Genomic DNA, 20,837 nt, shown 5'->3' on the forward strand with positions numbered 1-20,837 from the left:
ATTCAGAGTCTGTAACACTCTTACTACTCAGCGAATTCGTCAGGCATCGCCCGCAGATGTAAAAGCGCATTGCTGCGAGCCGAACCTTGGTGTCGTCTTCTTACAACTGCGCGGCATATGTACATGCACGGGGCGGTTGCCCTGCCCATTAATATTCACCGCCATTTTGGAGATGCGCTCGGAGTTATTGCGGCTGTTTGATGCTGCCATGCTTCCAACCTCAATGACGGATAATGTGGTCTAGATGGACCCCGCTGATTCGCCAGCAGTGCGTTTCCCAGAAGAATTTGCCGATTCCATTGAATCCTGACTCGCCGAGCTGTGAAGCGTTCGATCATCCTGCTGCTCCCCCTGAACAGGCTCATGAGGTCGAGAGCAAATGGTACTTCCGGACCGGATGAGGGCGTGGTTTGCCCCCCGGGGAAGCTGGAAGGGCTTCCGGCAGCGTTTACGGCTTCAGACCGGCGAGTGACGGCCGGCACGACGTTCACGCTGCTGAGGCTCGGCAAGGGAGCCCCGGTAGTCAGGTTTAATGGCCAAACCCGCGGATGCGGACACAGTGCTAGGCTGCAGCACTAGGGCAAGCCCACATGCTTTTGCCGGGACGTGCGCGGTGATCGTCTTTGCGAGCTCCAAGTCATGGCAGACACGGGCACAACGTCTCCCATGCTGGACCCGCCTTACTCGGCTGTCTCTAGGGCGCCCAATGCTATGGTTTCCGCTCAAGCCGGCCCTAGGCCAATGTGCTCCAAAGCTTCTACAGCCCACGCTCAGGGGCTGCAGCCACCATCTTTCGAATTCATTCTCTTGGGCAGTGGGCACACATGCTGTCCTTCATATCCGGCTCGCCCTGGAGTCACAAGTGACATGTAACGTTTATGATTCGGGCGCCAGCACAGCATTGCTTGTCGCTTATCGACATAATCATGCCTGTTCTGACGATGCAATGGCATCGAGAGCCCCTTCCAATTACATTCGCTGGCACTTCCGCTGTGCCTATCCGCTCACTACTACGTATCCATATCCACAGCAATCACCGCCTGCTTCTCCGTTTCCTCCCCGCCGCTACCATCCTTGTCATCGCACCAGACCATCCGCTTTCAGGACGCCACTTAAATCTTGCTCTTCCTTATATATCTTGTGACGCTCGCGTCAATATCAAACCGAATTCCCCTTAAAACCCTAGAGGTAGTAGCCCGTTCTGACGTGAATTGGCACATGTACTATCTACCTCTGCACCATTTATCCTTTTCAAACCCTTCTCTCCTCTAACCTTTCAAGTGTTTCTCTCCTTCTCTACCATCTGTCACTGCCCCCATCCTCCACCAATGGCTCGTGACCGTGGGGCATCTGCCCTCATGAGAGACAAGACTCCTTTCCCGGCCAGGCAGATGGCCATACTAGGTGAGATACAAGCCTTCCAGATTGTCTCTGCTCAACTTCCTGTACTGATATTTCCGCCTTGTAGCCCTCTGTCGTATATGCGAGCCAATTGCTTTTATGTCCATCTTCCCCTATGCATACTACATGGTAGAATCATTTCATATTGCAGAAGGCAAGGCGCAGATTTCCATGTACGTGGGCATGGTGACTTCGGCGTTTGCATTTGCCGAATGTGCAAGCGGTGTTTTTTGGGGACGCCTGAGCGATAGGATTGGACGAAAGAAGGTCTTGCTGGGTGGCCTGTTCGGCACTGGGCTGAGCATGTTACTCTTCGGATTTGCGAGCAATCTGGCCACCGCGCTGATTGCCCGGGCGCTTGGAGGATTATTGAATGGGTGAGGTCATTCGTGCAATTTTAGTGTGAAAAACCTCGCTAAGACCCAACGCAGGAACATCGGCGTCCTTCAAACCACCGTAGCTGAACTAGTGACGGTCGAGAAACACCAACGTAAGCTTTGACACGAATGAATTACGGAAGGCGGAATCTGACTCTATAGCTCGCGCCTATTCAATCATACCTTCCGTATGGTGCCTTGGGTATGTCTTCTCTCGTACAAAGCGGTTTAGGATCCTACTAAATCACTTCACTGTAGCACGATCATCGGTGCGAGCCTCGGCGGTTTACTTGCACAGCCTGCCACGAATTGCCCGTCCCTGTTCAAAAATACGATTTTCGAGTCGTACCCATACCTGCTCCCAAATTTGGTGTGCACCGTGGTCGTTGTCTTTGGTCTCACAATTGGAATCCTATTCCTTGAGGAAACACATGAAGACAAGAAACACGAGCGAGATCGTGGCCGCGAGATTGGTCAATGGATACTTCAAAGATTTTGGCCGGGGGAGGAGTACATCCCTCTCAACGATAAAGACGGGTCTTTTGATGAAATGAGCTCTATGTTGGAGTGTCATGACGGACAACCTTACAGAAGCACTTGCAGGTCCCCAACACTTTGTAGCTCTCGCTCTTCCATCACTGAACCTCCGTTGCTTGCATTGGAGAAAGAGCCACGACCAGCACTGAACATACGCAAAGCGTTCACTAAGCAGGTCTGCTTAAACATTATATGCTATGGCATTCTGGCTTTGTAGGTTGTGTCAGCCCCTTCTGAACTTGTCTCTAATCCTAAATATAGCCACACTATATCGCTCGAGCAATTGCTGCCAATCCTGATGTCGCGTGACCATTCAGAGGAGAAGCCGCACCTTCCCTTTGTGTTCAAGGGCGGTTTTGAATTTTCTCCGCGAACAATTGGCGTCATTCTATCGATCCAGGGCGTCCTGCAGTTATTCGCACAACTCATCGTATTTCCTTGGCTCAGCAAGAAACTAGGTAGCCTCCGCACTTTCTGGCTAACAATAGCCACATATCCATTCCTCTACTTCCTCGCTCCATACCTGGCCCTGCTACCGGAGCACTTCCGCATCCCCGGTATCATTCTATTACTTGTGTGGAAAGTTACTGCGCAGTCGCTCTCCTACCCCTCGCTTGCTATCATGCTTGCAAACGCCGCCCCATCGAAAAAGGTTTTGGGCCTATTGAACGGTGCGGCAGCCTCCTCCGCCAGCGTTTGTCGCGGCTTTGGTCCCACTGTATCAGGCGCAGTTGACACGTTTGGCGACAACCTTGGGGTATCGGGGCTAGCCTGGTGGACGTGCGCTGGAATTGCCGCGATAGGATGGATCCCGGGCTTCTTTATGAAAGAAGAGCGGAGACGGCCGGGGTTCTGTAATATTGAAGAGGACGTAGACGAAGAAGTCGGCCTTGGTGGAGCCCAGATTAACACTGACTCGGACGTGGACTCGATCATCACGCTCACCCCAGATGAGACAGTCGAGACGGTGCTCTCAAAATGAGACACGACAGGAGGTGGACGATGGCGTCGAAGGATTTCGGCTTCCAGACTGTTTCAGGAACGAACGAGCCTATGACAAGGTGCGGCGACACGAACTTTGGAGTTTATTTGGCGTCACCCATCGGAATGGGAATATAGACATGGTTCGATGCAAACGAACTGTAAGGCTTAGCATTTCGCCGGGCGAAGGATTCATGTGCATCATGTTTATGGGCGGCTTTTTTTGGGGGCAACATCTTTTAGAGGCGGTGCTCGGACAAAAGTGAGGCTACAAGCGGTATGGCAAATTGGCGTTGGTCAAAAGAATAATACCCCGAGTGCGTTTGAAGCGCCGTAGAATAGTTCTGCTCATGCGATACATAGTTGATTTAATACTGAAACCCGAGCTTTGATCTTCTACTGAAACGTACTGTGCCATTAGATTTATTGGTGCTGATCACTGTTCCCCATCTGGTTGGCCTCCTCCACGTTCTCCGCCAACGCTCCAGGTTGTCCACTCAAAGACCTTCGAAACTGCTGTGCCCTCCAGACATATTATCATGCTGCTCTGATCGGTGAGCGTGATGTGGGTGAGGTGAGTGTGATGAAAACGAGTCAGGAGCGGCCCGTCCACCTCGTAGAATGCGGTCCCGAGAAGGATGCGGGAAATATGTACATATACACAGTGTAATCCCGACCAGCTGTGCAGGCGACAATTCATCACATCGCCCACCTGCACTGAGAATTGCTTGATGATGACGGATAAAAGCGCGCAGACGGCACAGCACCTGGGCAGAGCACATGACCTGCCCAAGTGCCGGACAGCGCGGCGGTAACTATCTGGTCTTGATAAGAGATCAAGCTATGGTCGCTAGTCCCTCCCCCCCAAGCAAGCTGCCTCTCGTTGCTTTTTTGGATGGACATGGCGGGAGAACGCCCGCCACCTGTTGCTGCTCCTCCACGCCTCATTCACCCCCCCGTCGTCGCTTACTGCCCTCAGCCCTGGAGAGTCGTGCGGGGCCAACTTTCGTCACTTGCCTGAGCTGTGCTTCTGCGTACACATGCCCTGACCGCCCGTCATCCTGCCATGCGCCTCGATGACCGGACTAAAGCGCTCCCTAGAGGAGTCCTCGCACGATGGAGACGGTAGCTCTCCCCAGGACGTCTCGCACGTGAAGCCTGCGTCGCCAACTGCCTCGTCCACGTCCAACTCGTCCGCATCATCGTTCCGCAATGTCTCGGCCTGCAATCGCTGTCGCCTCCGGAAGAATCGCTGCGACCAGCGACTGCCCTCGTGCGCGTCCTGTGATAAGGCCAGTGTCAAGTGTGTTGGCTATGATCCGATCACCAAGAGGGAGATTCCTCGCAGGTGGGTCGCTCCTGCTCTCCGATACATCGTTCATCGCCCATGGACGTGACCTCGGACACTCTGGCCTCAGCTACTGACTCGGCCCCAGTTACGTCTTCTACCTCGAAACGCGCGTAGCGTACCTTGAATCACTGCTGCAAGAAAGTTCAATCACGTTTGCTCCGGCCGACCACTTCACGCCAACCTTCCAGTCTACCAATGGCTCTACAGTGCCCAAGGCCGTACCTCCATCTGGCGGGCCTGCGCAGAACCGCAATGGTACCGCCAAACAGGCCGCCGGCCTTTCCAAGGAAGAGAGCGAGAAGTATGACAGAGAGAAACTTACCAAACTTGTTTCAAACATAGGCATGGTCTCGGTCCAAGGTGCCAGCGACCCCCGGTTCCTAGGCTCTACCTCGGGCATATCCTTCGCGAGGGTCGTGTTCGCGGCTGTCAAGAGTTCAGTCTCAGGCTCGTCCTCAGAGCGCGGCAGCACCCGGGGAACGAAGACGCTGCCGGGCATTGTTGCGGATGGCGGCACTTCCATGAGGGATAGTTTTTTTGGCCTGCACACAAAGCCTGCTATTCGACAAGCACCCTTCCCCGACCGCGAGCTCGCGTCACGTCTCGTCGAGTTGTACTTTGAGCATGCGAACCCGCAGATACCGATTCTGCATCGTGGCGAGTTCATGGAGATGTTTGAGCGCGTCTTTGCCGCAGGCGAGCGAAACAGGACCTCCCGAGAGTCCTACATGCTGAACATCGTCTTTGCCATTGGAGCTGGTATCATCATGGGAAGCTCCGACACTGGCGATTCTCCGACATCGGACAATTCTGGGTCTCCTACCAAGACGAGGCCATCTCCACCAAGCAACAAGAAGCGGCGCCTTGCAGGGCAGCAGCACCAACCAGAGGAATATCATGCGTCTGCAATTGTCCACCTCGAGAATTTTCTTGGGTCCACTCCCGCTGCAGACCGCCCCGACGGCTTTGGAGGCGGACTAGAAGAGCTGCAGGCTGTTTTGCTGCTGGCAGGGTTCGCGCTGCTGAGACCCGTTGCTCCCGGACTGTGGTACATCGTTGGTGTTGCTGTTCGGTTAGGAGTTGATCTTGGGTTACACTACGAGGATGGAGTGGGGATTGATTCGGGATCGGAAGATCAAATAAGTGGGAGGCCGGAGCAAAAAGAACAAGGGAACAACTCAGCAGTAGCAAACAATAGCAAGGTCGACGCAAAGGAAAGGGGCCGAAGGGAGTGGGTTCGAGATCTTCGTCGACGATTATGGTGGTGCGTTTACTCGCTTGATAGACTTGTCAGCACTTGCGTGGGGAGACCTTTTGGTATCACCGATCAGGTTGTGACGACAGAGTTTCCTTCGACGCTCGACGACCGATTTATCACGAAAGAGGGATTTTTGGAGCCACTAGCACATCAGGAAAAGCCGAGCTACAAAGTGGTAGCACATCACTATTTCCGGCTCAGACTTCTGCAATCTGAGATTCTGCAAGTTCTTCAGCATCGCCAGGCTCAGCAAGCAAGAGCAAGTGGCGCCAATCAGGGTAATGACTACATGCATACGAAGCTTCCGTCACCTTTCCTCGTCAACTTCGAATCCTTCCGCTCATGGCGCCTCGACATTGACAGACGGCTGCTCGAGTGGAGAGACTCAGCTCCTACGCAATCAGATGCTGGCGTGCAATTCTCTCCCCTGTTCCTTGAACTCAACTATTGGCAGGCCATAATCATGCTATATCGGCAAAGTCTCGTAGTTCCGTCTGGGCTGGCGGGGGAGCTAGGAACAACAGACGGCAGCGTCGGAAGTCCCTCCGTGATAAATGTTGAAGAAAGAGAAGACGAAGAGCTAGTTTTCCTCAAAGTCGCCGAGGCTGGGCAGAAAGTTTTGAAACTCTATCGGCAGTTGCACCGCGTACACCTAGTCAATTACACCTTCCTAGCGACGCATCATCTCTTTATGGCCGGTAACTTCTGCAGCCACTACCCATCTGGCACAAGGCAAAGCTGACCCCCTTAGGAATATCGTTCCTCTATGCTGTGTGGCATTCACCCATAGTACGAAGTCACTTAGTAAGTGTTATCTCGCTTTTTCAAGTCACAGCTTTGTGCCACCCGCTCGTATCTTGGTTTCGTATGAAGATCTGACCTTGGTAGTCACTCGACGACGTCGACTTTACCGTTTTAGCAGCAACATCTGTGCTCGGCGACCTAATTGAAAAGTGCCCCCCTGCAGAAGCATGCCGTGACGCCTTTGACCGCATGAGCAAAGCAACCATTCAGATGTGTATGTCGACGACGGGTTTTGGGCCTCAGGCCCTCCGCTCCATCCCACAGTCGATGGCCGCGGCCCAGACATCCCACTCTCCAAGTACCACCTACACGTCCGCTTCAGATGCCGACGCAAGGTCGGACACTGAACTGACAGGGTTCCCTCCCAACAACTACTTCCAGCAAACCAGAAAACCGATCCCGAGATTCGACATGAATCTGCGCGATTTATTCTCCGAAGACGAGACGGACAAGCGATCTTTCAGCCGTATATCGAATCAAATCTCGAGCATGCGACCTCCACCGCCCCCCCAGCCAATCAAACAGGAGCCGCAGCAGATGCAAGCTTTCAACACAGATGCGTTGAAGATATCTCCTCAATTGCGGAGTCATCAACAGAGCTTCAATTTCGACCCTAACCTCCGACCCCCACAAGCCTTTCCCTCCCCGCAGCAACAGCAGCAAAACCTCCCGCTTGTATCCGGTATGTCCCAGGCTCCAGTGTTGTCTCCGTCACACTCTCAACCACCTCCTACCTCACCCTACCAAATCTCCAACACCCTCCCCTACAACACTTTCGCGCAAAATATCTCGTCCACTTACCCCGAGCTCGGCTTCTCAGATCTTGACTTCCTCGACACGTTCCCCGTGCAGGGGAACAGCGTGAACGCCACAGGGGATGCAGCAGGCGGGTTGCAGGATCTGGGCTTCGGCATGGGCTTTGGCGATGGCACGCACGATTGGAGCGATGGCAATGGATATGATCTTTTCGATGGGTTCTTCTTTGGGCCTGGGGGAACGGGTGGGGGTATGTAAGGTTTATTAACATTGGGTATTGGGTTAGGAATAGCATCAGGGCCGGATCACGGTGATCTCCGACCAGATTGCCAGTAGCTAGCCAGAGTTCATTGACAGTGTGGGTTTCTGTACGATATGACAATGGTATTATGATATAGGAATGTAGACGACTCATGATTGAATAGATCGGGAGGGAGGGTGACTTTCGGATTCACGCAGGCGTGGCCTATCAACGACCTTGGATAAAGATTAGTCATGATAAACTCAGCTGGTTGGTTTGTTAGTTTTCGACGGCTAGCATTTCAGCATGGAGGGAAAAGCTAAACCGGGACACGACCTTATTATGGAGCTTTGTGGCTTCCATTCTTTAGATTTTCCCTCTTCGCAGTTTCCAAGAACTAGTAGATCTGACCCACCCAGAGTTGGCTAATTATTACTCGTCCCTCGCGACCGACCACAACCAAGACGCGATGTGCAACAGAATCTAGAATCCTTTCTATGTCCTCTTTTTGCCCTCCTCCCTCAGAAGATTATCGAGATTCCAACCGAACTTGATCTCCTCATCGTCTGAGCTGAAGTTTTCTAGACTTTCCTTTTCTTATCGTCAAATCGCAATTCTTGAAGGCCTGGTTCTTTAGACTGCCTCTATCATCTAATTACTTGCGAAATATCCTATATTCGGCCCCCAAACCAGTGTCAGCTCGCAAAACAGCTGAGCTGCAGCATGCAGGCATCCTGCCCAAACAGCAAATTCCTAAACCAGGCATGCTGGCTTGCAGTGTGCAACGCTTCGGGGGCCAAAACGCCTTCGATCACGCTAGTTACAAGTGTTTGTGTGCTGTTAGGCGAGTAGCGAGTTTAATAAGACCACTTTCACCGATCTTGATGCCTGATGAGCACCCTGCATGCGATGCATATGCGGAAAAGACTACTAGATTCGTGCGATGGGATAGGTGAGTTATATTGACGCCATCCTGTCTTCATGATTCTGGGTGCATTGGCTCAGGGGAAGATGTATTAATACCTCTCGAGCCACCTGGATTTCTGGTCCAGAAGATCTCGTTCTTGAGCTTGACATGGAAGACAGAGAGCAAAGCTTTTGGATACACATACAGTCTATGGTACTTGTACAGCATCTGACTTAACATTGTGAAATCTGTTTACAACACACACGATACGCACGACCCGACAAGTAATGCGAACATAGCTAGACATCATGACGCAATCCAAGCTCTACAATTCAGCACTCGCCCGCTTCAAAACCACCGCCGAAGCCAAATACACCGATACCAAGGACCGCGCTATCCTCTACGACTTCCTCAGAGAAAAGGGCACACCGGAAGACGCCAAAAAGGCTGCCGAAACTCTCCAAGTCGAAGCCGGAAGCAAGTACGGCAGTAGCCGCAGCGTCGGCGACACTAAAATCCCGCAAGAATGGATCTCCAATATTCTCGGCAATATTGGGACATTTATCGAGGTGGGCAACTACGCGACGACGGGCGCGCCGGAAAGTGTGGGTTTGGCATGGATGGCGGTGAGATTGACACTGTCGGCGATACAGAATAACTACGAGCTGTATAATTTCTTCGGTACTGGACTGAGTGATATCAGCGAGATTATGATTCTCATTCCAACCTATGACCGCTTGTATGACGAGAGGGACAAGGGGGGTTGGAAGCCGAGTCCGGTGGTGGAAAAACTCTTCAACGATATCATCGAAGCATATGTGGCCGTGCTGGACTTCTCGTTGACCATCAAGAGACATCTGAAGGGAGGAGTTGTGGACCGGATCCGCCATGGCTTTAAAGACTTCTTCGGAGTTCAGAAGGGGAAGTTTGAGGGGAAACTCGCAGCCATTGCCACGCTGAAGAAGAAGATTCTCGAGGGATCTGATGCGGCCTTCCAGGAGAGGTCATTAGAAAACTTAGACGGTATGAAGGAAGTGATGAGCGACGTTCGCGCGACAGTCGACCGAATTCAAGCCTTCCAGCCAACTCTGCAGCGTTTCCATGACGAGCAGATGGCGGGGATGGATGAATTGCAAAAATCTGTTGCCAAAATGGATGGGAAACTCGACGGCATTAAGGACGAACTTAAAGACGTAAAAGCTTGGATAAGGCCGAAATCGCCCTGGGAGCTCGCAATCCAGGAATTTGATAAGATCAAGGCTGTCCTGAAGCCCATGAAGGATACCCGGGGAGTCTTCCAAGCTTTCGCGGAACAGAGGTTTCCTGGTACTTGTGAGTGGGTGTTTGACGATATATGGGCCTACACCGAATGGCAACAGTCTAAGACTGCCAAACTTCTGTGTATTACAGGTGCCGAAGGTATGATATATCTGGCAATTTTGAATTTAAGGATAGTAGCTAATCTTACATGTAGGAACTGGCAAATCGACTCTGTTGTCAGTAATTGTTAGCCGACTCGAAAAGCAATCCGAGGAGACTAAGCCAGTTCTACTTCATGTTTCCTGCGATGAGAGCTCTTTGATAGGCACCAGTAGCGCTAGTAGGAGTGCCAGCAGTGTTTGTTACACGCTACTGTACCAGCTCTGCGCCGTGGCCCGTGAGAATGAATCGCAAGACGCCAGACTCCTCGAATTATGCACCAAGGCCTTTCAAAACCCAAAGAAGTCGAGTTCTAAGTCGACAGACCAGAAGTCCAAGCAAACTAGAGATTCTCATCACCGCATGGACGATGATCTTCCAGAGTTTGCCAGCACGTTAAAGAAGTTGGTGGACCTTATCAAGGTCGACGTGCTTGTTGTGGTTGATGCAGTCGACAGCTTGTCGTCAGAGAGCCAGAAAGAGCTCTCCGAGAATTTTGCCAGACTCCTGGAGGCTTTCCACACTTCGAAGGAATCGGGAATCAAGCTCCGGATACTGGTAGGATCAGCGAGGTTGTTCGAGGTTGGCGAAACCCGCAGCGTGGATGTGGGAGAGTACAATGCATCTGATATTGTTCTCAAACTCTCAGCCTCCCTTCGAGACGTGCCTGGGTTGTCGGTTGAAGAGCAAGAATTGGCTAAGGAAAAGATACTCGAAAAGGCTGGTAACCGTTTCGGTTATTTGGAAAAGGCAATAAAATTCATGCGCGAACCACTACAGAGGCCGCTCGAGAATCATCTGAAATTGCTTCCCGAGGTCGGAACCAGAGACAAGTATAACGAAGAGCTTTTGAAAATGGGCCCAAACTATGTTCGGCTTCTTCGAAACGCCCTCACTTGGGCTCTTCTCGGTGAGGTATGGCCCCCGGTGGAAGTGGTCATGGAAGACTTTAGCAAAGTTTATACGACGTTCTCCTCGGGAAACAGGCAGGATGAGAATCCTGAGCCAGGGTTCCCGCCGCCCTCGCAGCTAGATATGGAACAATTAAAGGAGGCTAGCGGGCCTTTCTTGAGTTTCCCGCAATTCGGAGATAGTCGGGTGGTCGTCGTACCTGACTTTGAACAAGTCTGGCCATACTGCATGGAAGAGCCCCCAAACGCAGAGGAACACACAGGTGGCGAGCTGTGTGCAAGATGCCAATCGGAAATTACACAGTCGAGGTCTATTTCCATCTCGGGGAAGGAGGGCCATCTTGAGTTGGCCATTACCTGTCTTCGTCATCTCAATAACCCTCTGTTCCAGAGACGAGCTGAACTTGTGGATGACGCGGCCTCGCAGGGAGAGGATGCACTAGAGGAGGATACTCCCAGAAAAGAGGATTCCGTGCTTGACGAGGCAGGGGAGCAACCACAAGAAACACTGACAAGCAATAATGGTACAGAGCCAAAGGAAAATGAGGAACTGCACGAGAATGAGGAACTGCAAGAGAACGAGGATGGGTACGACTCTGACGACTTCATGGGCGATGATGATCAGAGTGAAGGAAGCATTGGCGGTAATGATATGTACGATGGTGGGGTTGAGACCAAGCCTACGAGATACGAGATTCAACACTGGCCATATCATCTTCGCCGAGCGGAAGATCAGTGGACGCCAGAGGAAAGGTCCAAGAGTGATTCATGGACACAGCTGTTTTCAGAGCTCGACAAGCTCGTCTACGAGAATCGCGGCGTCTTCAACAGCTGGCAGAGGAAATACCAGAAACCCTCATACGACACCTTCAATCTCGAGAAGCCACGCCAGCCACTTCACGTGGCATCCTACCTTGGACTCGTAAGCTGGGCGGAGCATTTGATCAACGAGAAAGGCGAGGACCCGAATGGGTTATCAGGCAAGTGCAATGCCTTACAAGCCGCGGCTTGTGGAGCGACGGACCGGTACGAGATGCTTGAGCTGCTGCTAGAGAAAGGTGGAGACGTCAATGCCGAGACTGAAGAGTCACGCCCTGCCTTCCATACATGGCTTTCGGGGGATTCTTCACTGAAAAGCGTGCGTTCAATGATCGAGCACGGTGCTGATCCAGCCCTGAAAAGCAAAGAGCGCGGCTGGACTGCTCTGCATCACTTTGCTAACGAAGGGACGGATCCCGAAGCCCTTGATCTGTTGATCTCAAAAGGAGCAGATGTCAATGCTGCAACTAAGGACGGTATAACGCCTCTCTACCTTTTACTTTTGAGGCGCGAGGTACCGCTGCCTCTCTTAAGGGCGTTTGTGCACTATAAAGCCGACGTCAATGTGGAGAGTGTCTACGATTCTTATCGGCCATTGCAGCTAGCAAGTATGTGGGGAGAGCTCGAGTCCCTGAGAATTATCTTCGAACCAGGCATCGAGGAAATTGACGACGAGAACAATAACGGTGATACCGCCCTTCAGGAGGCTGCAGTTTTCGGCCACAAAGAATGTTTGCGATTCCTAGCAGAGAAGGGCGCAGATATAGATCATGCGAACAAGCGTGGACGGACTGCTTTGCACCAGGCTGCGTGGAATGGCGAAAAAGATTGCGTATCTGTCTTGCTTGAGTACAGTGCAAACCCGAACAAGCTAGATAAGCACGACAGAACGCCATTCTTCTTCGCCTGCCTGGGTGATTCCGAAGAAACCGCGAATATTATCCTCGATGAGTTACTTCGGCTCAAAGTCCCTCTGCCCATGATCAACAAGCCCACTGTACGCAAACGAACCCCGCTGCGACAGGCCGCCTCTCATGGCTTTAATGAGATCATTAAGAAGTTGGTTGACGCGGCTAAAGCGGATGAGTGCATCTCTGATCTTGCAATCGACCAACAGGACGTGAAAAAAGGAATGACGGCTCTCCACCGCGCGGCAGCGCGTGGACATCTTGAAGCTGTACGCCTCCTCCTTGATGCCGGAGCGGACGTAAAGTTGAAGGACACACAAGACAAGACGGCGTTGGCCCTCGCATATGAGAATTGGGCATTGCGCCACAATCCCGCCGTCGAGGAGACAGTTTCCCTCCTGGTCGAGAAGGACTCCGAAGCTGCAAGCGCAGATGCAGAACTTGCTGCTGTGTGTGCCATCAACGGGAGCACCCGACTACTAAAGCAGCTCCGGAGGCATGGTGCCGACCTCAGCCGACAGGATCAGTATGGATGGAGCCCTCTCGAGCTCGCAAAGAAGTTTCAACAGAGCGATACAGAGGCATATCTCAAGCAGCAAGCCGCGTGGGCGAACCTGCTGCCATCCCGCTGGGTGAATCCTCCCTCGAAGACAGTTGTTTCCGAAGACGGACTCAATATCACCCATTCTACGCGGGAACGTCTGTGTGTCTCAACAGACAAGCCCCTTCCTGCCGGGCTTGACCGGTACTACTTCGAAGTAACGGTCAAGGAACTATCGACCCAGGAGACACAGTCGCCGTCTTGGCAGAGTAACAAACCCCCAATAGTGGCTATCGGGTTTTGCACCCTAGGCAGCTCAGCGATCACATTCCCAGGATGGGAGCCGAACAAGAATGCACCATCTGCAAAGTCTTGGGGATACCACTCAGACGACGGTGGCATGTACAAAAGCCTTGAGGCCATAGAGAAGAAAGCTAGGAACCAGTGCTACGGTCCGGGGGATACAGTGGGTTGCGGTGTCGACTTCGTAAAGAATACGAGCTGGTTTACGCGTAATGGAGAAAGGTGGGAGTTTAGCTTTTCGGGGGTACAGGGGAGGCTGTTTCCCATTGTAGGACTGCATGACATTACGGAACTGGAGACGAACTTCTCTGGGCCGTTCAAGTGGCGGGATGGCGATGATGTGAATGAGATGGCTGTGGCGGCTGAGTCGTAACGTAAACGGGAACGGTGGAATCAAGACGTTTAATGCTTTCGAAAATCTATCCTAAAATCCATGTTTTCTGGTTCTTGAGAATCTACAACGATATCAGAAGCTCAAATGCGTCGCTATTAGTTGAACCAAAAGCTAACACTGAAACTCGGGCTCAGGCTCCGCACGTAATGCCACCATTTCTCTGGGATATACAGACATTCTCCTGGCGCCAGCATGCCCTCAACATATATCGCGTTCCGGAAGCCTGGAAATTGCTCTTCGAAGGCAATTTGCTCACCTTCCTCACCTTCACCCATTTCCCACTCTTCATGATTAGTCAGACTTCCACCCCCCCCTTCTCTCCGGAAAGGTGACAGCCTAGGAAATAGATGCATAGCTTCATCTAAATCTATTTGAGAAGTATTACTCATATCAACTCCATTCTCTTCCAGCCCCCGAGGATGAAGAAATTCAGTCTGCCCGGGTGGGTATAGCCTGACGTATTTGAAGCCTACGACTTGCGCGAGGATGTTGTGGTAGGGGTCAGTGTGGAGAGGGGATATGGTACCACTGGGACCGAACCAGGCGTTTAGGAGAGGGATGTCGAGTTTAGAGACCGCTGGCATGGAGGGAGAGGATTGAGATGGATATGGAGGGTGTGAGGAAGGGGGCTCGCAGTAGCAGTAATCAGGGATGGAGATATCGTTTCGAAGGGAGGGAATTTGAGTGAAAAGGTCGTGTTGGGCTAGATACCCAGTTTGTGATCGAGAAGATTTTGAAGGTGGATGTCGTGAAGTGTTGGAAGTGGTTAGGGCATCTGGGATTCCGGATTTCCTGTCGTTATCCGATCTTGAATCAAACATGTAGTCCCTCATGAACTCCCCAAAGCTGAGAATCTTTTGCCCCCAGCCATGATCGGTATAGCTCCGCCCGATTTCCACAGGGACAAGGCGCCGCCCATTGAGGGTATGAGAAAGGAGGTATGCTGGATTGCTCCATGACCTACTTTCTAAAGCCGGCCAGTGATCAATGGCGCCGGTGATTATGATTGGTGTCTGGGTTTCTGGATTCAAAATGCGAGTCTGGAATTCTTCGAGGCTCATATTGTTGATGCGGGGAATGGGAAACCGGAGTTTTGGGGTAAGTCGGATGGTAGAAGGAAACACCAGCGGGTATCCAGATGCTCTTAGAGATGCTGGGTGCTCTGTGTCCAATCTCTGCCTTTTGAAAGGACGTTTAGGTCCATCGGTTTGCTCCGCAATAACACCCTTTAACGCGTCCAAGACATCCACGACCAAATCCTCCCTCAGTGGTGCGCCCGTCAAAATAAGCGCCATATCTATAATCTTCACAACCTCTGTAATCCAATCATCCTGCTCTTTCAGCTCTTGCCCCGCGCCCTCCAGCTCTTTACTTCCGTCCCCAGAAATCTCTTGTTTCTCGAGCACCGCCACTACCTTCCAGAGCGCCGCGTCCGTATACAGTCGGCGCCAACATTCCTTCACGTCCTTATATGGTACGCAGAGTAACTTCTGGTGAGCCAATTGCAGGCACATGTCTGGGTGTTGTGGGAGAAGGTAAAGGGCGGGGCTCCCGCATTCGAGTATTGACTTGTCACCCTGCGAGTTAGTAAGGTCGCTGCGGATTAGTGCGATGATCTTGTTTAGCGAAGATGCGTCTGTACCAGCCATTGGATATTGCTTTGAGTACGACGCTGGGTTGTGTTGAAGTTGGGGAGAGAGGTGAAGAAGCTTGATCCTGGGCATGATCATCACTCCTCGCTAATCCTGATTGGGCTAAGGGGCAAGGACCACTGGTGACGTGAGGTGCCGATCAATGTCACCGAGGGCCTGGGAACAGATATGGGTCTGTACTATCAGCCGGTGTCACTAGATTGCCAGATTTTCCTGGACATGCAGAATTTGAACTGTAGATGTATTTTATTGAATTGTATTGCATATACCTGGCTTGAGCTCCATCATAATCATCAAGCCATCTCCAAGTTCCAGATCGCTAAATCGCATTCACGACGCTCCTAGCACATGGGAACCATAAGTGCCCAGAAGATAGTATTGTACAGGGACCCAAGAGACTTAACTCTCACACCACACGGATCGAGAGCCGTAAGGCTCAAACGCTAAAAACATTATATCCAACCCATGCCATCAGATCTGGAACCTGGCATGTCGCCCAATTACACCATAAGAGAATCGATCATGACGCATCATTCGTAAGAACCGTAGACGCCGTGGTCTTCGGGGATATCTTGAGCCAAGGAAATAAGCAGAAAATGCATGAAATGATCCAGTTCAAAGCCCAGCAAACCTAAAAACAAAAAGTACCAAGATGCTAGACTAACCCGGGAAACCGTGCCTCAGTGAATGAAGAAAGCCAGTATACGGGTGGTGGGTATCATTGAGAATGCTTGAAAATATTAGAAGGGATTAAACCACCAGCATCTTGCAGTGATGAGACACTTCCGGGGCTAGTTTCAGTAATGGTGAGTTCGATTGGAGCACGCTGGGGAGGGGTAGGGGACGAGGTATCTTCTTCGACCGCTAATTCGTGGCTCTCGCAGAGCAGTCCTCCTGGATCTTGTAATTGCTGACTTGGGCGGACCGTCATTTCATAGTCCTCTGACTGTTGTGATAAACGCGAGGAACGCCGCGCCGATGGTGGATGGGCCCGGCCATTGGGGAACAGTCCGTTCGAAGCTCTTGATCCACGTCTCGGAGGCGCAGCGAAGTCGTGAGCGATGACGGAATCTGTGGGTGATGTGGTTGTGCTTGAATGCGAACCTCCCTCCAACAATCCTCCCACGTCAAAGAAAGAAACTCGCCTGCCCCCTGCTCCTCTTGATTCTCGCGGGCTAGGCATTGGGTCCTCTGGGGTCCTTGCTTTTAGATCCGACTCTTCGCTATCCTGTGAAATCCCGGACTGCCGATTCGGGAACGCCCAGTTGCTGTTTGGGAAGGGAACATGCTTTCCGTGAGGCGACAAGAGGTCTAGATCTGCAACAGGAGCCGGCCTTGGCACGCTATTGGGTTGTTGTGTAAGCTCTGGATTCGGCCGGTAACCCAGATCTCGAGCTAAGTCTTCATCACTTCCCCATGGCTGTAAGGTTGGCCGACGAGTGGAAGACCTGCGATCCATGCTGTCGGTCGCGGAACCGAACCTATACTTCGATTTCTTGATACCTCGGTCACGAAGGAAGGAGCCAAGAATGATGGCGTTAGAAACTGCGGCCGCAGCAAGAATTTCTACGGATGCCAATACAGTGCGGAACTGCTGCAACCCAAAGCGTTTAATAACCAAAGGTACTCGAGCGCCGGCGATGCCAATGAGGATGAGGGACAGCGAGAAAAGGGAGATCAGGGAAAGCTTACGCTTTAAGGGCATGGCAGATCGAATAATAATCGGGATCGGGAACAAGACAAGGAGGACGTCGGTGATGATATCAGTCACGCCCATGGTGAGCAAATGCCCATAGCCTTGTCGGCATTTCGGGCCAGCATCCGGGACGACCTGCCAGTAGTGATCAAAAGGATCGCATTCTGCCAAAGTCCCTATGACGACGGCGATGAAAGTGGCCACCAGAAAGCCGCGAATCAATCGTAGGCCCATTTCGTAGCCCTTCTTCCAAAAGCGTTCCGTCATTCGCTTGAGAAATTCGGAGACGGTGAATTTCGCCATCCAGATGCTGTTTACAATGAGGAAAAGAAATAAATCAAAGTTATTAGGGGAGCGTACAAGAGTGCATAGAATATCCTAGCACAGAGGACCATCTTTGATCCAATTTCTCGATGGTGAAGCAATAGTGGGTCATCTAGTCCATCAACGTCAACGTTGTTGGTGCCGTAGATGAGGACCACATGGACGAAGCCCATTCTTGCCATTAGCGGAATGATGCTCCATGCCATTATCTTGTCCTCCCGGAAGAGTCTCTCATTCCTGATGTAGCGGCCAGAGAGCCGGAAGCCTATGATAACGAGAGAGAAGATCGTGCACCACCAACTGAAGAGGAGGGTCGGGTTATTGGAGATGCGCGAGCGTCGTTCTGGCGGCGACTCTTGATAGATAGTGCGGGGGATAATCATGTCGTAGTTGAAGATACCTAACAGACTCCCACCTCCGGAGAGGGCGAGCTGTTGGGTTGTCGCGTGCTCACTGTGCGGTTTGATGATGCAAACAGAGCGGTTGGTAATTGTCGATGAGTCTGTGACAGCGCTTTGACCATGTCTGTGTCTGTCATACGTCGCGGGGGGTACCGAGGGCGCGGGATAGAGTGGCCGATGACTTCAGAGCACCGGCCAGCAATATAGAGTTGGTTGATGAGCAGAGGGAGAGGCCTGAGGGAAAGGGAGAGGGGGGCAAGACGGTGAGCAGGAGGCTGAGGGCGTCTGTCACCGCAGGTATATGCCTCGTGCAAGGACAAGATACGGCACTTATCGCAGACGCGCAGGATGATGCAGAAAGAGGGCGTTATCACCGCCACCATTCGATCCAGTCTCCTAGGCTCGGTTGAAGGCAAGACCAGCCATCCGTCTTCTGTCAATCCACCCGAGCGTCTTGGGCTCGTGAATTTTTGTGGAGCGACAGCCGCGAGCTAGATGATCCGAGACTGCCAACTGTTTGTGTTCCAAGAACATATCCGCTGCCACGCGCTCGAGTGCGCAGTCTCCGGTGGAGAAGTGAAAGACTCAAATGCGCAAACGGGCCCAGCGCCTGGTTTCTTCAGCCTGCCTCATGCAGCGCGTCCAGCTGACAAGGATGCGAAGATCAAAAGGTGCACCTCTGAAAGTCGTCCATCCTCGGCCAAAGCGGCCGAGCTGCATCCAACACGCAGCCACTCTTCATGCGAAGCCCTGGTTGGGCCTTCAGATTCCAATTCCCAAGAGCACCACGACCGCATGATCACGGCTTTTGATTCCATTCTACCCCATCAAGTCCCGCGCCGCGGTGCACTGGCATGTGTGATGCTGTTCGCCGATTTGACTTTGATTTTTGGGGGTGGCAATGAGGTACGGACCACGAATTGTTTCAGTTAAGCGCCAACATAATCGCTATCACAACTCCAACCAGTGCCTTTGCTGCCAGCACACCTGAAAGCGTGATCTCGCTCCCCCCGGCGCTCTCCTTGCAAGGCGAGGGCCGGCGCTGGACCCCCACTGGTCCCGCAGTAATGGGCAATCCCTGCCTCCCCCATCCAACCTCAGCCGCCCCGCTTTCTGAGGCTGGCCGCCTTCTGCACCATGATGAGTCTCTAAGCCCTCCTTATTTTAATGTCCCGGCACCTGAATCTCGAAACCGAATGAGCATGTTTGAAGGACAAATTGCAGAAAGGCCCTCATCAAGCCACAGCGGAGAATTTACCCACAAGTATGGAAACCACTCCAGTAATTCGTGCCCCTATTATAGGCCTTTATTTGCGCTGGCACGAGAAAACAGACGGTTCCCGAGAAACAAGAGAGGGAGCAGGACCATCAGCACTTTCCACTTGAGTATACGCTCTTATAGTGTATTCGCAAACCGATACGGGCGTATGGGCCATCAGCACATCGTCTTCATGCAGGAGATTTATTGGTGCTACGAGAACGAAAGAGCAGAGCACTGGGCAGAGACTATTTGTTCGCCCTATCCTTGCCTTCAGCGCTTTTGGCTCGGGTACAGTTGTATTCTAAAGCACTGTTCATTTCAAATATCTCTTCCTCCCCAAATAGGCTACGATATCACCAGAGTCGGTCCCTCTTAAGGTTTCTGGTTCTCGGGCTCTTCATATAATTTCCTGCTAGGGCATTCCTGGTGGTGATGCGCTTACCAACCCCGCCATCCACGAGAACCGTGGTTCGCCGATTTAGGACCAACCGGAAAGGGAGTCGGACATCGTTCAGTTGTGTGGCGTCAGTTGTCTCTTCATGCGTATGCTAGCTCCTTCGTCCAAAGGGCTCACCGGATAAATTCGACAATCAGCATTTCAAAGCTGACCAGCTGAGGGGAAGTTCTCCTGCATACTCCGCTCTCTGATTGCTGGCTCTTGATCTATTGCTCGATGTACTGACTTGAGCAAGGGCCGTCGCAATTCCCAGGTGCTTGGGGCCCAAATCTGTTTGCGGTCTGTGCAATCACCTGCATGGCATTCACATGGTGTTGATGACTGGCGACATGGCCAGAAAGAAGAACGTGCGTTCTTCTGTAACACCTCAAACATTGGAACGAGTGGTACTCCCAAAAACATTTTTAGGGACTCTCCTATCCGGAAAGGCAATCAAACTCTATGGCAGTCTCGAAATTTGTACGGGCGTTGGGAGGACTATGTTGACCAGTCAGGCATATATACTTGGCCCTATCATCCAGGAACCTTCTACCCGATTTATCTTAGTCTTGGTCTTCTAAAACCATTGGGGTTGCCGTTATCATACCTACAACGGTGTCGTTCACTACCCATGCGCTTCCTCCAGCGGATCCGAGCTTGTTCCCTGGAAAATCACTTGTCTGGGTAGCATTGCCATAGGTACCTTGCTTCGATGCATATCTTACTCTTTTCCTTATAGATTATGTTAGGTTAGCTTAGAGACCACCACACCTTACTAAGTTTGCCTCCGAAAATAGAGGGATCTAAGCTAATGGATCCAGGGTTTCAGAAAATACAGGATCCCTCTTGTTAGTTCAAAAGCTAGCTGCTGTCGCCTATATTCTACCACATTCTCAACTCTTCGCGTACCAAACCTAGACGCTTACACAAGGGTATGGTCGAAGTTGAGTCAACCGCCTTCTCTCCTAGCGTATTTCACATTAGAAGCTCGCAATGCATATTATTACCTCTCGTAGATTGCTACTAAGAAACGATAGACCAATAGGGATTAATTTGTAGATTATATTTTAGGCCTACTGCAGTGACACTACTTTCACTCCCCGGATCCTTTTGTAAAAGAGATTATAGAAGCAAATATAATAGACCAAAATCGCTTAGC

The 20,837-nt window shown here is 51.8% G+C and overlaps 5 protein-coding genes across 5 annotated transcripts; 3 read left to right on the forward strand and 2 right to left on the reverse strand.

The window, feature by feature from the left end:
* Positions 1 to 882: 882 nt before the first annotated feature.
* On the forward strand, positions 883 to 3,680 carry BDR25DRAFT_306673 (MFS general substrate transporter). The gene is made up of 6 exons (XM_033690683.1): positions 883 to 1,404; positions 1,469 to 1,778; positions 1,833 to 1,891; positions 1,941 to 1,980; positions 2,037 to 2,528; positions 2,577 to 3,680. The coding sequence occupies exons 1-6, from the start codon at positions 1,329 to 1,331 to the stop codon at positions 3,295 to 3,297; spliced, it is 1,698 nt and encodes a 565-aa protein (XP_033542424.1). The 5' UTR covers positions 883 to 1,328; the 3' UTR covers positions 3,298 to 3,680.
* Positions 3,681 to 4,163: 483 nt separating this feature from the next.
* BDR25DRAFT_306675 (uncharacterized protein) lies at positions 4,164 to 8,077 on the forward strand. The gene is made up of 4 exons (XM_033690684.1): positions 4,164 to 4,644; positions 4,733 to 6,603; positions 6,657 to 6,709; positions 6,794 to 8,077. Exons 1-4 carry the CDS (start codon positions 4,373 to 4,375, stop codon positions 7,721 to 7,723), a joined length of 3,126 nt encoding a protein of 1,041 aa, XP_033542425.1. The 5' UTR covers positions 4,164 to 4,372; the 3' UTR covers positions 7,724 to 8,077.
* A 672-nt stretch (positions 8,078 to 8,749) lies between these two features.
* On the forward strand, positions 8,750 to 10,260 carry BDR25DRAFT_85199 (uncharacterized protein). Its single transcript, XM_033699148.1, has one exon. It carries the CDS (start codon positions 8,922 to 8,924, stop codon positions 10,122 to 10,124), a length of 1,203 nt encoding a protein of 400 aa, XP_033542426.1. The 5' UTR covers positions 8,750 to 8,921; the 3' UTR covers positions 10,125 to 10,260.
* A 3,743-nt stretch (positions 10,261 to 14,003) lies between these two features.
* Positions 14,004 to 15,557, reverse strand: BDR25DRAFT_336978 (Clavaminate synthase-like protein; the record flags this gene model as incomplete). Its single annotated transcript, XM_033693150.1, has 1 exon — positions 14,004 to 15,557. One exon carries the CDS (start codon positions 15,555 to 15,557, stop codon positions 14,004 to 14,006), a length of 1,554 nt encoding a protein of 517 aa, XP_033542427.1.
* A 254-nt stretch (positions 15,558 to 15,811) lies between these two features.
* Positions 15,812 to 18,266, reverse strand: BDR25DRAFT_270242 (uncharacterized protein). Its single transcript, XM_033687197.1, has 2 exons — positions 17,617 to 18,266; positions 15,812 to 17,566 (listed from the first exon to the last, which is right to left on the reverse strand). Exons 1-2 carry the CDS (start codon positions 17,961 to 17,963, stop codon positions 16,279 to 16,281), a joined length of 1,635 nt encoding a protein of 544 aa, XP_033542428.1. The 5' UTR covers positions 17,964 to 18,266; the 3' UTR covers positions 15,812 to 16,278.
* Positions 18,267 to 20,837: the final 2,571 nt, after the last annotated feature.

Source organism: Lindgomyces ingoldianus (genome assembly GCF_010093535.1).
Source record: "Lindgomyces ingoldianus strain ATCC 200398 unplaced genomic scaffold BDR25scaffold_38, whole genome shotgun sequence".
Taxonomy (NCBI): domain Eukaryota; kingdom Fungi; phylum Ascomycota; class Dothideomycetes; order Pleosporales; family Lindgomycetaceae; genus Lindgomyces; species Lindgomyces ingoldianus.